The sequence below is a fragment of the Necator americanus genome, chromosome IV (assembly GCF_031761385.1).
Source record: "Necator americanus strain Aroian chromosome IV, whole genome shotgun sequence".
NCBI lineage: Eukaryota > Metazoa > Nematoda > Chromadorea > Rhabditida > Ancylostomatidae > Necator > Necator americanus.
This window is the reverse complement of record NC_087374.1, coordinates 30,920,442-30,934,732: the sequence shown is the minus strand read 5'-3', so window position 1 is coordinate 30,934,732 and position 14,291 is coordinate 30,920,442. Positions and strand designations below refer to the sequence as shown.

The window sequence follows — 14,291 nt, the reverse complement described above, 5'->3', positions numbered from 1 at the left end:
GCGCTCATTCGATTGATACCGTATTTAAATCTTACTTCCACGGAATTAGAAGGTGAAATGGTTATAAATAGATGAATCCTAATAGATTAATGCATCACCGCACGAATCTGACGTGGTATGGAATTCCGATGGACAAACTCTATACGGGGTCGTAAGGTGCGGGATCAAGGATGGTTCCGCTTTTGTTTTGAATCATATGAAGAAGTCGCTGACGGTGTCAGTTTGAGTTCTTAATGTTCATTTGCAGGAGTTTGGGGACAAATCAGCCTTTTACGGACACACAACGTTGAAAACACGCTTTTCCGTCCGATCTGGCCAAGTAGCAATACAGAGTGAGAACCGTGCACGTTATATAATTTGTACGTGCTTCATTGTATTCAGCACAAGCCGGACCAGCACGATCAGAAAGCAATCAGATTTGTATACGAGGCTCCAACTCGAAGATATATGCGCTATCTGCTACCTGTCCTCTGAACAACCCGATACAACACAAGTTTTCTTCCAAAAAGGAGGTAGAAAGAGGTTGTAGAAAGTCTCGAATTGATCAGGCGATAAAGAAAAATTCGCTAACTTTGGTCGTTACGTTGATGGTAATGTGATCTTGGTGTTAACAGCACAATTCTACCTACCAGCGGACGTTACTAGGTAGTCTGTGTTAGTATGTGCTGCGTAGTCTGTATCGTCGCCAGAGATCGAAAATAGCAAAGGTCCGTCGTACAACACCAAGTTATTGGCTACGGAGGTGTACTCTTCCTTTCTGCTCGTTTTTGTGGGGCTGCGTACACGAGTCCTACCGCTACCTGCCCGCAGTGGCTCTGCTTTCACTAAACGCAATCACCCATTTGATTGTGCGCTACGGAAACGAACCTGTATAGTTGTATGGCGCAAGATTCTCACACATTCCAAAAAGGGGCTGCCGTCCAGGACATCGCCATAGACTACAACTTGAAAGGTAAAGTGCCCGAGGGGAGTGATGGAATCTCTGAGAACAACACTATTCGTCTTTGTAGCTTTGGCCATTCGCCAAAACTTTTCTGCGTGCAACGATTTTGTTGTTGTTGGTTGACAAGGTCGAAAAGCCTGAGAAAAATGAATATTCCTAGTGAACTTCGGTGCGTCAGTCATGAACTCCAAATGAAGTCGCACATCTCGATTTTTCATATCTATGGACATTCCACAATATGTACGGAGTAAACAACGCAATGCGTATACATAATATAGTCGGGTCAAAATGACATGGATCACGAGTGTAGTTGCGGTGGATTTGCGTACGAGCTCGCTCGAAACGGCAGCATTTGGGACCGAGGTGGGACCGTCGCAAACTGCAGCGATGAGTGGTGCCAGCAGGGGTTTCACTACACTCCTAGCCGCTACGCTCCACCGAAGCGCCTTGAGAAAAGCTGCGTACGCAATTGTGTACGTGCTTGTGATGTCGTTTTGAGCCTACCGCAGATGTTCCGCTTCTCCGTGTGAAAATAGAAAAATGAACAGCAGCGTTGTTCATGAATGCGTCATTGTTTGCCCGTCGTAACGTTTGCCAAAGTTGTCATACATGTTTCCATGATATCATCGCTAATGTTTTTTATGAACAATTCTCATAAGGCCTAGCGTTGCGCAATCATAAAGTACAAATCGGTTTGTAATGATTCAGGCATTTATTTTTGAGACAGAACACGCTTATTAAGCTGTTTTTCGAGAGAGTATTAAGATTATGCGCACCTTTTATTGGTGGTGACTAAGAATTTCAGCACGAGGAGCCTTCGTATATATATACGACTGTAAACCACTCACTAGGTAGTCAAAATGTTCTTCCGTCACTTTGTTCTCCTAATGCTCGTCTTCTCTCTACTGCTGCTGTCCACCGTCGCAGCTACCGAGAAACCTGAGAACGGCGGTAAGTTGAAGAAGGATTCAGGAAAAGATATGAAGAAGGTGAGTTGCTCTCGGGATTGCTTCACTAATGATCCTTCCTAATTTCTCTTGTGGTAATCTATGGATTTTTTAGCGTTGCAGAGACGCTCACGAATGTCGTCTCTACAGTAAATCTGACATATGCTACAATCCGTCAATGACACATCTATGGAGAAAATGTCCAAAAAAATGTGGCCGTTGTTAGTTCGAGTGTTTTCTAAATGAAGCTCTGCTAATAATAACAAATATGACAACGTGATCATCTTCTGATAATATAAATATAATAATTCTACTTCTACGGAATACAAAATGGACCGGGACAAATAAAACTTTTCTCTCAATCATGCAGGATTTAAGTGCTCCCACGTAGTCAAACCACTAACTTCCGGTTGAGAATTGAATTTCCGAGTTTTCTCGAATTCATTTCATCTTGTTGTGGATTCACCACACATGTGAGAATCCCAACGATCATTCTTTTCTCTTCCTAGCAAAAACTTCGAACTTGCGACTTGGAGCTACAGGCGCCAGTACCTATTTTTACCTTGCACCTTCGGTTTTTTTTCGGTATTGGAGGAAGTGGGGCCAAGCGACAAGTGAGTGTGGTCCAAGAAGACGAGAGTGCCTTGTATCGAATGAGGTCACCCGAACAAATATTAGTGGTTGTGACTAAATATTATATGATTCTACAATTTGATATGCAGTCAGGCATTAACTCAGATGATCGAGACAATTTTATTTTTGCAACAACAAAAGAATTTAAGAAAAGAGTGCAAAAGGACATATTACACGTTGTGGATTTTGAAGGGACAAAAATAGGATTAGATCTGAGCTTGTTAGTTGCTCGGAAATGAAGTCAGGACGGAAAATAACATTAGTGAAGAGTCAAGGCTTTTTTAAAAGCAGTTGTGTTCTGGTTGTTCGTTTCGTTTCTTCTTCAATAAATTCAAAGAAAAAAGATTGAAGAACGAATGACCGGGCTTCTTAACATTAGATCGAGAAATCTGTGGATCGAAAGCATGTGTGTTCCAGAACCTGCGGACCGCAGCTATGAACCTTTTCTGTTTGAGGCACATCTCTTTACTGAATTTCTGTTCCAAAAATATGTGCAGCAGCCGTCTCAAGTCAAAATTAAATTAGTAAACAAGGTATGAGACTTAGCTAGAAGCCAGCGGGTTTCAGGTGGGGAGTTCCTATATGTCATCGTAGATTGTGGAGAGAAGGGTGATTCCGTTCATTTCTTCCTAACTGCCGCAACAAAAAAAAAAAACGGCTTGCACAAGGCTGGCGCGCTCCAGTCGAACTCCTTGTAGAAAATAGCGCGCTGGAACGCCCGAAGCCGTATTTTTCGGGCCGTTTGTTACGCCAATTAGAAAGAAGAAGGATCACCTCTCTCCCCATAATCTACGATCCGGTAAACGAATACTCCACCTGAAATCCGTACCACCTCAGATTCGTGGTGTGGTGCCTTTAACATAGATTGATGGGGTGTAAAGTGTCTGGCGCTTTTCAATCCGCTCGGGATGCGCCTCCACGTTCACTTCAATTCAAAATGTTTCGAGGTTTACGAACGCGTGTCTAGCCTAAACATTGTCTTGCTGGGTTAGCCGATGTATAAGGTCAGTGTTTTTCTCCTACCAAGCAAAGCTGGTGCCAATTTATCGAATCCGAAGGGATGAAAGGGTTGTTTGGCTCTGAGGCGGTTTTGAACCATCAGCCTACCAAAGATTCGCAAAGGAACTTCTTACCGACTGTGCTACATCCATTTTTCTTTTATTCTTTTTCTTTTCTTTTTCGTTAGACGCAAATAACCATATCACCCTAATGTCTTTGTGATAATTTCGGTCACATATTGCTGGATAGGGTGCTCACATAGCAGATTTCAGCTCGGGAAATGTTACAGTAAAAAGAGAGGGGAACGTGGAGTAAAATGTAGTTGGAGGTAGGGCACTCAGTGGCGTCCTTTTTTCGGGAAGTAAATAACTAAATCAGTAGGGGTTCTAGGACCTAAACTTTGTTCTTAGAAGATCCCTAACAAGTTACTAAGAGAAAAACTAAGATAAGGTAAAGTAGTAAGCTACTGAGTGCCCGCCCCCGCTCACCCGAATTACGTACATTTTCCCCGGAACCTAAACTTCGCCATTCGGTTAATTCCTGAAAATGCTTTGATGAGCAACAACTTGATAATTTACCCGTCAATTCAATGAGAAAATAAAAATCGATAACACTGTCTTCCTTTTCTTTTTTTAAATAATGAATAACAAATCTTATTTAATGTTTTATCATATCATCTAAAATACTACTATTTTAAGTTGAGAAATTAAAGCTTGAGCAAACATATAAGTACAACATCAGAACTTTAAAAAAATACACGTAAATTGCAGAGAAGAAAATGCTGAGGGAGGTTAACAGTATAGAAAGTAAGAGGAGTTCAATCGCATAGTTCTTTTTTTTCTAAAATAAAGTGTTTTAATCAATAATAAGTGTCAGTGCGTGATCTTGGAATGGTTATGGACGGGATTTGTGGGATGGACCGCACCGATCGAGTGGTAGCGTTTGAGGGGAAGCGTGACTCCTGGAAAGAAAATTACCGAGTAAGTGAGATTTGTACGGTTGATGTGTACGGTAATACAGTGGTTTTTAAACATTTGTTTCTTTCTGAAGTGACACATTCTGGGCCAATCCCGATAGGAGAATAGTTGATCAGATGATGACGGGGGAAGTTCCAGGGTCCTATGTACCTTTCCTTTTTTTTTAGAAATAGTTTTTTTTGCCTTTTTTCGAGTGTGAATGTGATTAGAATTAGTTCACAGTGACAAAGTCGTAGTAGAATCGTTTTCTGTTAGCGTTGGCATTATCGCCCTATCTACTATCGTCTCATCGTCCGGGAAAGGAGGATACAAGCGCCCTCCTCCATCGAGGATGTAAGAAGAATATAATGATAATATAAGTCAACACAAAGTGTTTGACGGCGACTTTAAGAGAAATTTTGAAGAAAAGAAGAAGAAGAAGGAGAAGGAGAGGAAGAAGAAGGAGAAGAAGAAGAAGAAGAAAAAAGAAGAAGAAGGAAGAAGAAGAAGAAGAAGAAGCACAAAACCAAAAGCAGAAGCACAGTTGACTTGCCTGCTGCAATTGTAGGCGCCGTTGCGGTCGTCCACTGAGTAAACTGTTCGAAGCGAAATTCGATGGCGTGCTACCACGAGCTGAGCTATTCGTGTCTTTATTCCTCGATGAGGAAAAGATATATGCCTAAAATGACTGCTACGTTTATTCTGCGGTACACGACGGCAAAGTGACGTTCATCCGTTACTTTCTGTTACTTTTGATTAACGGATGATCGATGGACCGAAATTAACGGATGATCGATCCGAAGATCCGCTTGCATTACCCTCAGACCACGGATACTAACTCTACCTGACTATTTGAGAAAAAAAGAACCCTATACAAACAACCATGTAATTAATGACAACAGCTTAACCCAACTTCAAAATCAAGGACAACTCACACAAGTTCCAATAAACGCGAGGACGACAACCACTGCAAATAGTACAGCTGCAGCAAGTAGGACTGAAAAATTGATGAGTAGTACTAGACGTTAAGTTTTAGCGTTGGTTTCAAAGAGGGACAGATGGATAATGATTATGACAAATCCTCCTGTTAATTCACCTTCTCAAGAAAAGATATGAGAAACTGGGACAGGAAATATCTATTGATCCATTTATCTATTACCTTGCTCTATAATCTCGCTAAATCTATTTTAACCCACATTACTTATTCCTTCGTTATTTTAGCTCCAGTCACGATCAAAGAAAATTTAATTTTTTCTCTTCTTCTCTGGTCTTACATATAAAAACACAAATGGGTTCTCCTTTTAAGGTCATTACTTCACAAATCTGGGGTGGCACGGGTTTCAGGTGGGTTATACCTATACGGTGTCGTGAATTGTGGGTAAGAAGGTGATTCCGTGCAGTTCTTCCTAATTGCCGTAAAAAAACGGCCCGAAAGATGAGGCATCGAGCGTTCCGGGGCGCTTTTTTCTACAACGAGTTCGATTTGAGCGCGCCAGTCTTGCGCACGGACCGCACCTTCCAGGCCGTTTTTTTTAGGAAAGGATGAACAGAATCACCCTCCTCCACACAATCTACGACCCCATTTAGGCATAACCCACCTGAAACTTGTACCACCCCTGATTAGAAAGCGAGTAAACAAATTTGTATACCTGTAAAAATATCTAGTTTTATCTCTTCGGATTGAATCTTAGTTGATTCAAGGAGTGATGCCTTTAAAACTTCCAAAAATTTTATACTACCAAAAAACTTAAATGAGTAATGGACTCTTAATAGTATACTCTAGGAGCTGTGCCTAAGGAAGCCTTAAGTGAAAATCTTTACCGAAATAGCAAAAAAAAATTCTAGAGAATAGAAACGTATAAAAATATACACAGATTATATTACAGTATGAAATATTTTAAAAAAGTCACCACACTCACTCCAGAAAACTGTCTTCGCTGCATTCGATACGGTACGTTCGGCCAACTGATGTGCAAACCAAGTATGTGGCTCGGCACGATAATAATTCCCGTTCAGGTAGAATTCCAAGCCTGCATTCACCTAAATCGACATAAAATACTATTTTATTACGGAAGTATTTTTAGAAAAAAATTATGCAGAGAATTCCTCTTACCGCTTCAGAGATATTCTTAGCGATTTCACTTGCATGAACATCTTTGACGGTGAAACGAGCTGTGTTATCATCCAGAATGACAACATCTTCGATAGAGGCGCTTGGTAACGAGAATCGTTCGGAAAGGAATTGAGCCAGCGATCTGAATAAATTACTAATATTTTTTGGCAGAGTATATTGGGTCCTTCTGTCTAGTGCATTAGTGCTTTTGTTGCCGCAGACAACCGTGACGCGTTCACAGGAAATCCGTCAATCTCATCTTGGTAACGGCAAAGCGATGTAGGTTTAATGCGTCCAGCAATAATGATCTATGAGTAAATAAGTTTGTATAGCGGTGAAAATATCCAGTTTTACTTATTCGAATTGAATATCAGTTGATTTATCGTTTCACTAACCCCGGTTACCAAATAAAAAATATATGTTATATGTGATATGCAAAAACAAAATTTAAAAAACTATGATTCAATAATAAAAATAATAATACGAGTACGTTTCCACCAAATGAATAGCATGTGGAACTCGCCAATTTTGCTTCTTGAAATTGAAAACTTGCTGATTTATCGTTTCATGGTCTTGCTTACCCTACCTTTATTTTTCATTTATTTATTATTATTTGTTATTTATTTATTTATTTTGATTTATTTATTCATTTATTTATTGAAAACGCCAGCAGGTGTGCCATAAAACAAGAAATATGTAACAATTAGTGTGAAAAATATAGTTCATTAATATAAAATAATAATATAAAATTTACAGCAAGATAATATACATATATATCGAACAAAATATAAATATAAACACAATAAAAAAATAAATAAAAATATTAAAAAATAAATATGAGAATAATAAAGGATAGAAATAAAAAATAAATATAAATATGAAAAAAATATGGATAAAATATGAAATAACATAAATAGAACTCTATTCCAAACTGCATCACTAGCGAATTATTCCGCAGGGGACCACGAAGGTTAGCGACTTTTGGTGCTTTATTGGTGACATCTTCACAGTTCTTACCAGTTTTTCGTATTTCTTAGCAAAAAAATCTATTTCTGGCTGCACAGTTTCGAAGTCTACATAATTTTTCCGTCTTTTTTTTTTGAAAAAAAAACTAATCCAGCAATACCTAACTGGTCCAACTGATTGTGTCTAAGATATTCAAAATTTCTCTTCTAAGCAAGGATGCCGCCCTCAAAGGGCGCCTCAGATTTTAAACATATTTGTTGCTAAAAAAAATAATAAATACTGACAAGTCACAATACGTTAAGGTTATTTTTGTTGTCGTTAGTAAGAAAACGATCATCTAGAGCAGGAAATCGAAAAATGCTAAAAAAAAAGGGACAAATTTGGTGATTTGATCTCCTGATTCGATTTCTTTCGACCGTGATGTCAACATTAAGTTGTAATTTCCATGCTCGCCGCCATAGTTGACACTATGCCAGTGTTATCACTGTTCCAGAGAAGAACTCTTGGAAAAGCTGTTGGAAATTTTGCTGCTTACAAAAAAAAAGAGTGGCAAGCGACTGTAGTAGTAGCCATTTTAACTACTGTCTAATTAAAGGGATCACCCTGCGAGTCTGGAGTGGTGCGGGTTTCAGGTGCGGGTGGGCTATGCCTATACGGAGTGGTAGATTATAGAGAGAAGGGTGGTTTCGTCCATTTTTTCCTAATTCCCATAATAAACGGCACGACAGATACGACTTCGAGCGTTCCGGTGCGCTCTTTTCTACGAGTTCGATTAGAGCACGCCAGCCTCGTGCACGCGCCGCATCTTACGGGCCGTTTTTTTACGACAGTTAGGAAGAAGTGGACGGAATCAGTTAGGAAGAAGTGGACGGAATGTTGGAGTAGGCTATTCAAACCCTAATTAAAGGCATCACCCCACTTTCGTGGGGTGATGCCTTTAATTAGGGTTTGAATAGCCTACTCCAACAACCTCTCTCCTACCGTACTCTTGGCGCCACGTGCTAATGAGTGAGGAAAAAGAAAACCTACTGTTGTGCTCTTTTCCGTGCACCCGCGGGAATTTGTGGACCAGTGAGAGAAAAACCAAGCTCATAGGTTTCAACAGCGTTTGAAGTCTCATCGTGATATGCTGTGAGAAAATCCGAAGCGACACCTGGAAGTAAAAATTTGAGCAGTCTGCAAAAAGCAAACACCACAAATTATAAGCTATAACTATTGCAAATATCACAAGTGACATAATGAATATTTTTACATCGTCAGCAGCTTCATAGACTGGCCAAACATTAAATTTGATGATTTACCGTCTTTTGAACCGCCTAATCTATTTTTTCTCTGGATATTTTCCCTACTAGAATTACTAAAAAAAATTCCATCCACATTGAAATAAACTTACCTTCACAAAAGTTTTCGCAATGTTCGCGAGTGGCGAAATTATTCAGATTTCCGGCACAACCACCGTATTCGAATCGTGTACAGGTTTGATTCACCGGAGAATAGAAGTATCGAGGCACCGACACCGAACATGGACCCCGGTCAGGATTTAGGACGCATACGTGACCTGAAGTGACCTTATACCAACAAATTTCCAAATTTTACAGTTATATCAAAAATATGCATTGAGATCAATGATTCACGTACGTTTAGAGACGCAGCATACTCCGATTTTCTCGCCTGGCTTCGCTGAGCAGAAATGAGTCGAGGGACAACTGAAGAAGAAAAAAAACTTCTCAAGAGAGAAAAGGATTACTCTCCGACTGAGCAAAAAAAAACGAAAAAAGGAAAAAATAAACATGAGAGAAACAAAAACACTAGAGAAGATGTGAGAAACACATTTCCAGAAACAAGATACTTACGTGTTGACCATAGCAGAACATGCCATAGGTGTACCGTCAGAGGAACTGGCAAAAGGATCACCGTGTGGACAACTGGATACCTTCGCCTTAGTCACGAGTGGCTCTGAGATCATATGAATATGGATAATATATATGATAATGATAAAATAATATAAATCATATATATAGTGGTTTGAACAAAATTGTTCGGCAGACGCGTGAGTTTCTTGAATCTTCTGAAGAAATCTATGCGAAAAAGTCAGAAAATTCTGAGCATTTCTCTTTTCTGCAGTGCTCCAGCAATGTTTCATCGCTGTATAACATCAACGTTCTTTTAAAAAGTACAATTTTTGAGATTGCTGGGAAACAGTATTCGGAAGAGGATGAGTCAGGTAACTATGGTCCTAGAGCTGGAAGCGGCTGAGTCCTGTTGGCATTTGTGAGGAATTTATCGCCAATGCTGCGCAAAAAGTAAATGAGGAGAAAACTTGAAAAATAAAAATAAAGATCCTAAATCCTTTTTTTCGAAAAACAAAGACTACATATTACATTATATTATTATTACAAACAGTTATCTGTAATTATTATAGTTTTGTAATATCTGTAATTTGCTATTCCTCATTATTCAGTCTCGTGAATATCTTCATCACGTTCACCCTTCAAACATTTCCTACTAACTGATCATAAAATAAATATTTTTTTTTGCCATAACAATTCTTAGTGATCTAGAAAACACTTCTATCGGGTATCTTTCTAATACAGAGACACTGAAGTGATCAGAAGTGAAGTGGAATATTTTAAGATAATGGTCAGACTTGACACATCGGCTAGCCACCGCAAGTCATAGGCCAGATACACGTTCGTAAACCTCAAACGAATCTGAATTGAGGTGAACGTGGGGGCGCATCCCTAGCGGATTGATTAACGCCAGAAACTTTATTCTTTATCCTTTAATGGTTCAGACAGATGCTTTACCTCTACCCGGACAACACACTCCAGTTCCTTCTGGATCGAATCCGGTGCAATAGAATCCTGTAGGACAGATTTCACCGGATTCACGACACGAGAATTGTCGCTTAGTTCGTGGATCCACCGCTGGCCGATCACCAACGTTACACGGTGAATTTTCACCTAGAGTTGTAAAAAATTTATTTATTTATTTATTACGCTCAAAGGCCTGTAAATGTAAGAAATTATTGTATAAATGATTTTTAATGGTATTCATCACATACATGTGGGGATAGGGATACATGTTGAAGTTGAGGAGCACTGAGGAGTTCGTAGCACACATACCTGGAAGAATGGTAACAAATAGATAACAAAAATAAAAATAAATAATAAAAGTAAAAAATAATAAGTAAATGAATTAATAAATCATTACAAAAATAAAATAATGAATGTTAGAGTCTGAGGGGTAACGAACGGTGAAATTATCTTTGTGAGAAATTTTCAGTGGTCTTTCCCCAGTGGGCAGATTTGGCTTATCCGGGAAGTGTTACAGCTGTGAGTGCACGATCGATCGATGGTTCGAAACCGTCCCAATGGCAACTAAGCAATTCATGCCCACAGAGTCGATAAATTGGTACCAGACATATCTGGGTGAATAAAAACAGTGACTTGACACATCGGCTCGCCCCCGCATGCTATTGTATGGGCCAACAGGCTTTCATAAACCTCAATGATTCCGAATTCAGTTAAATTTCGTTAGAGCACCCGAAGCAGATTGGGACTTTATTCTTTGCCCGGAGACCACCTTTTATCTTCCTTTCACCCACCTTTTTAAGAAAAAAATCTAAAAAATGCAGTCAGCATTTGTTTACTTCACTTACTTCACCGGCTTTACAAGTAACTGGATCGCAGGGTGACGTACAACCGCAGTCATACAGTGGACATCCGTCCTTATCGAGAGCTAGACCATATGGGCACAAGGTGGATGGGCACTGCCGTGGACAAATTCGTGAACCTAAAACGTGTAAAGCATATGTGTTAGGCCTTAAGCAAAAATAAAGCGAATTCAACTTTCAAAAATTTTATGCAAGAGAAAAAAATTACGGATTATTTCTTTACTTGAAGATAAATCTAAAGTCACCTTCACAAACATTCTGCCCAACTGACTTCTCCCTTCGAGTTCCCGGGGTTTCTCGGCCCGATTCGACGTCTACGCACCAGCATGTTCCGGAATTATCGCACTGTATTCTTGAAAACAGTCCTAAAACAAACCGTAACCTGTAGCTGCGATCCTTTCTTAGTTCTCTGTTCCTTTAAACTTAAACGACCAACCAAAGCAAGAATGCTCCAGAATTGTGCAAGGATTTTTTTCAAAAAAACTATTACCAATCTCTCTCTTCCTGCACTTTTTCTAACGCAATACATTTAATTCCAGAAGTTATCTGATAGAATTGGTGCCCTGTGTGAATCCGTTGTAAGAACATGCCTTTGGGAAAAGAAGAAGGTTCTCTTCAAGGATTTATTTAATTTTTGATAATCGGAATTGTTCAGAAAGCGAGCAACTTGAGGTAATCTTAGACTTGTCGTAAATAAGCTAGGGAGACATCCATAAACTTGAGCACAAATGTAAAATTCAAAAAAAGATTTTTGTACAAATCTTTTATTTCTCCAGGGAATTTTAGTCCAACAGCTGTAGATTATAGATCATTTTTAGTTTACGTTTGGTTTTAGCCCTTTATGTCTTATAATGGAAGGAAATATGTGTACCTGTATTCGGATCGCATGTCGGTGGAGGCATATCCACAGCGTTACGCCTACGAAGTTCTTCAACCGCAGCACGATATAAAATGCAATCTGAAAAAACAAAAAACACAAGAGGGACATTTCAGAAAACTGAGTGCTTAGGGACTCAAACAAGAAATTCTCACTAGATTTTCTCATCAAATGTTCAGGTGTCGTTGTTGTTTCTGGCATCTGACAACACACTCCAACGTCTTCACCAACTGCCGTCAAACATTCACCTCGAGGACAGTCGCCGGAACGACAAGAGAACGCATTCCCGTATAGGTCCGTGATAAGATTTTTGGAATAGCATGGCGTGGCGATACCTTTAATCAGGCAACTTGCTAAGGCAATGTAAGCTTTCTATCAATTCACATTCATTTTTTAAAGGCAGCGTATTGAAATTGACGTAGTGTGGAATGCTGATGGGAAAAATGGAGTTTGGTGTGCAAATTACTAATATGGGCGTCTATCAGTGAATCAATTCTCAATCAGCCGCTCAATTTCCACTAAAAACGGCGTGGGAAACAATTTGATTCCCTACGAGGCACGTGAGAACGCGCCACCTTCCTACACGCTTCTGTTCCATCAGGAGCCCACACATTATTTTTATATGAATCGGCTTTTGAAGAGAGTTCATTGATTCTTGACTGTCTCTCTCTTTCATTTTTCTTTCCTTCTTTTTTTTTTCTTTTCTTGAAGATGAATTTCTTGAAGATGTGCAACTGTAGCCTAAAGACTTACCTTTTGGAAACGAACGCCGTTTCTCACGCAGTTTTTTTAGGATGATAAGAGGAAATTGAACGGATTTACGCTATTACTTACGAATATTTGCCAACTATATTTTATTTACAAACTTTATTTTTCCCACAGTACGTCAATTAGGAGCTACGCTGCCTTTAATATCCAGACTTTGGCAGGATCACAGAACATTTACCATCATTAATCGTCGAACATAGTATGCTGCTGTTCTGCAGATCATGCCGAGCACTATTCCTCCGAGGAAGCAACGTAGCACAACGAAAATGCGAATGCGTCAGACAAGCTTAGTACAGTCGGATCAAAACGATCTGAAGTGTGGTTCGGTAGCGCAAGCAGTTGCGCTCGATGTGACAGCTGCGTCAGGCTTCAGGCCAACGATGGATCTAGCGGTTGCAGTCGAGGCGGGATCCTTGCTAGGTGCCCTCATCTCTGCAATCCGAGCGCAGCCATCGATAGCCCTCTCTCGTTCGCTATCGATAAACGGCTTCTAGTGCACCTAGGGGCTTCTAATGCAGTCGCAACTGCACCGAACTTTGGGTAACTTTTGCCCGACTATATCGGTGTCCGTCTCCGCCAACGAGTCGTCCTACTGTCTTCAGCGACAGTACCTTTGCATCATAGCCTTTTCCCTAGCTTCTCATAGTTTCTCATCCTTATTGTCACGTAAAGTAGAGTCAAAACGACATGAAGCACGTACGCAATTGCGTGTGCGGCTTGTGTCAAGGCGCTTCAGTGGAGCGTAGCGGCCAGGAGCGCGGTGAAACACTTGCTGGCACCATCCAACCATGTAGTTTGCAGTGATCCCACCTCGTTTCCAATTGCTGCCTCGCCATGTCAAGCGCATACGCAAATGAACCGCATCTACAACCTGATTCATGTAGTTTTGACCTGACTATAATAGTGTATGAGTGGGATTCTGTGCGTAGTCGTCACGTATCGACTCATATGCCTAAATTCATGTAGTCCGTCCATGACGTCGGATTACGCAGGCTGGACACATTTGAAAGTGACCATAATTGCATGAGAAAATTAGTCATCTTCGAACTAAAGCCATTAGAGAGGGTCAAGGTTAAGGTCTATACAGAGTTGTAGATAATGGAGAGAATGGTGATTCCGTCCATTTCTTCCTAATTGCCGTAAAAAACGGCCCGGAAGATACAGCTTCGAGCATTCCGGCTAGCTATTTTCTACGAGTTCCATTGGAGCGCGTCAGCCTTGTGCGCGGCATCTTCCGGGCCGTTTTTACGGCTATTAGGAAGAAATGGACGGAATTACCCTCCTCTCCATAATCTTCGACCCCGTATAGGAACTCTCCACCTGAAATCTGTCCCACCCCAGATTCGTGGGGTGATGCCATTAAGTTCAACCTCGGTGTGGAAATTCACATCAGAGGAAAGCCCTTGAGTGACA

The 14,291-nt window shown here is 40.3% G+C and overlaps 3 protein-coding genes across 6 annotated transcripts in view; 2 read left to right on the top strand and 1 right to left on the bottom strand.

Moving 5' to 3' along the window:
* Nucleotides 1–1,803: 1,803 nt before the first annotated feature.
* On the top strand, nt 1,804–2,116 carry RB195_003306 (uncharacterized protein; the record flags this gene model as incomplete). Of its 2 annotated transcripts, none has more annotated exons than XM_013440247.2 (2): nt 1,804–1,932; nt 2,006–2,116. In XM_013440247.2, the coding sequence occupies 2 exons, from the start codon at nt 1,804–1,806 to the stop codon at nt 2,114–2,116; spliced, it is 240 nt and encodes a 79-aa protein (XP_013295701.2). The 2 variants fall into 2 exon arrangements, with proteins under 2 accessions (XP_013295701.2, XP_064056787.1); XM_064200906.1 differs by having other exon boundaries at nt 1,831–1,932.
* Nucleotides 2,117–4,381: 2,265 nt separating this feature from the next.
* RB195_003304 (uncharacterized protein) overlaps nt 4,382–14,291 on the bottom strand; it is a gene marked incomplete at both ends in the record, with an annotated part of 40,187 nt that continues 30,277 nt past the window's right edge. For 2 of the 3 annotated variants that reach the window (XM_064200904.1, XM_064200903.1), the window contains 15 exons: nt 4,382–4,483; nt 5,032–5,157; nt 5,414–5,475; nt 6,398–6,518; nt 6,592–6,733; nt 8,587–8,710; nt 8,951–9,115; nt 9,196–9,263; nt 9,411–9,513; nt 10,365–10,520; nt 10,622–10,682; nt 11,219–11,352; nt 11,479–11,598; nt 12,105–12,191; nt 12,266–12,445. In XM_064200904.1, the coding sequence (XP_064056783.1) occupies nt 4,382–4,483; nt 5,032–5,157; nt 5,414–5,475; nt 6,398–6,518; nt 6,592–6,733; nt 8,587–8,710; nt 8,951–9,115; nt 9,196–9,263; nt 9,411–9,513; nt 10,365–10,520; nt 10,622–10,682; nt 11,219–11,352; nt 11,479–11,598; nt 12,105–12,191; nt 12,266–12,445 (1,751 nt within the window). Of the gene's footprint in view, nt 4,484–5,031; nt 5,158–5,398; nt 5,476–6,397; nt 6,519–6,591; nt 6,734–8,586; nt 8,711–8,950; nt 9,116–9,195; nt 9,264–9,410; nt 9,514–10,364; nt 10,521–10,621; nt 10,683–11,218; nt 11,353–11,478; nt 11,599–12,104; nt 12,192–12,265; nt 12,446–14,291 lie in introns of those variants that run through there. The other variant, XM_064200902.1, reaches the window with a different exon arrangement.
* RB195_003305 (uncharacterized protein) lies at nt 4,413–5,046 on the top strand (the record flags this gene model as incomplete). The annotated part of the gene is made up of 2 exons (XM_064200905.1): nt 4,413–4,502; nt 4,891–5,046. 2 exons carry the CDS (start codon nt 4,413–4,415, stop codon nt 5,044–5,046), a joined length of 246 nt encoding a protein of 81 aa, XP_064056786.1.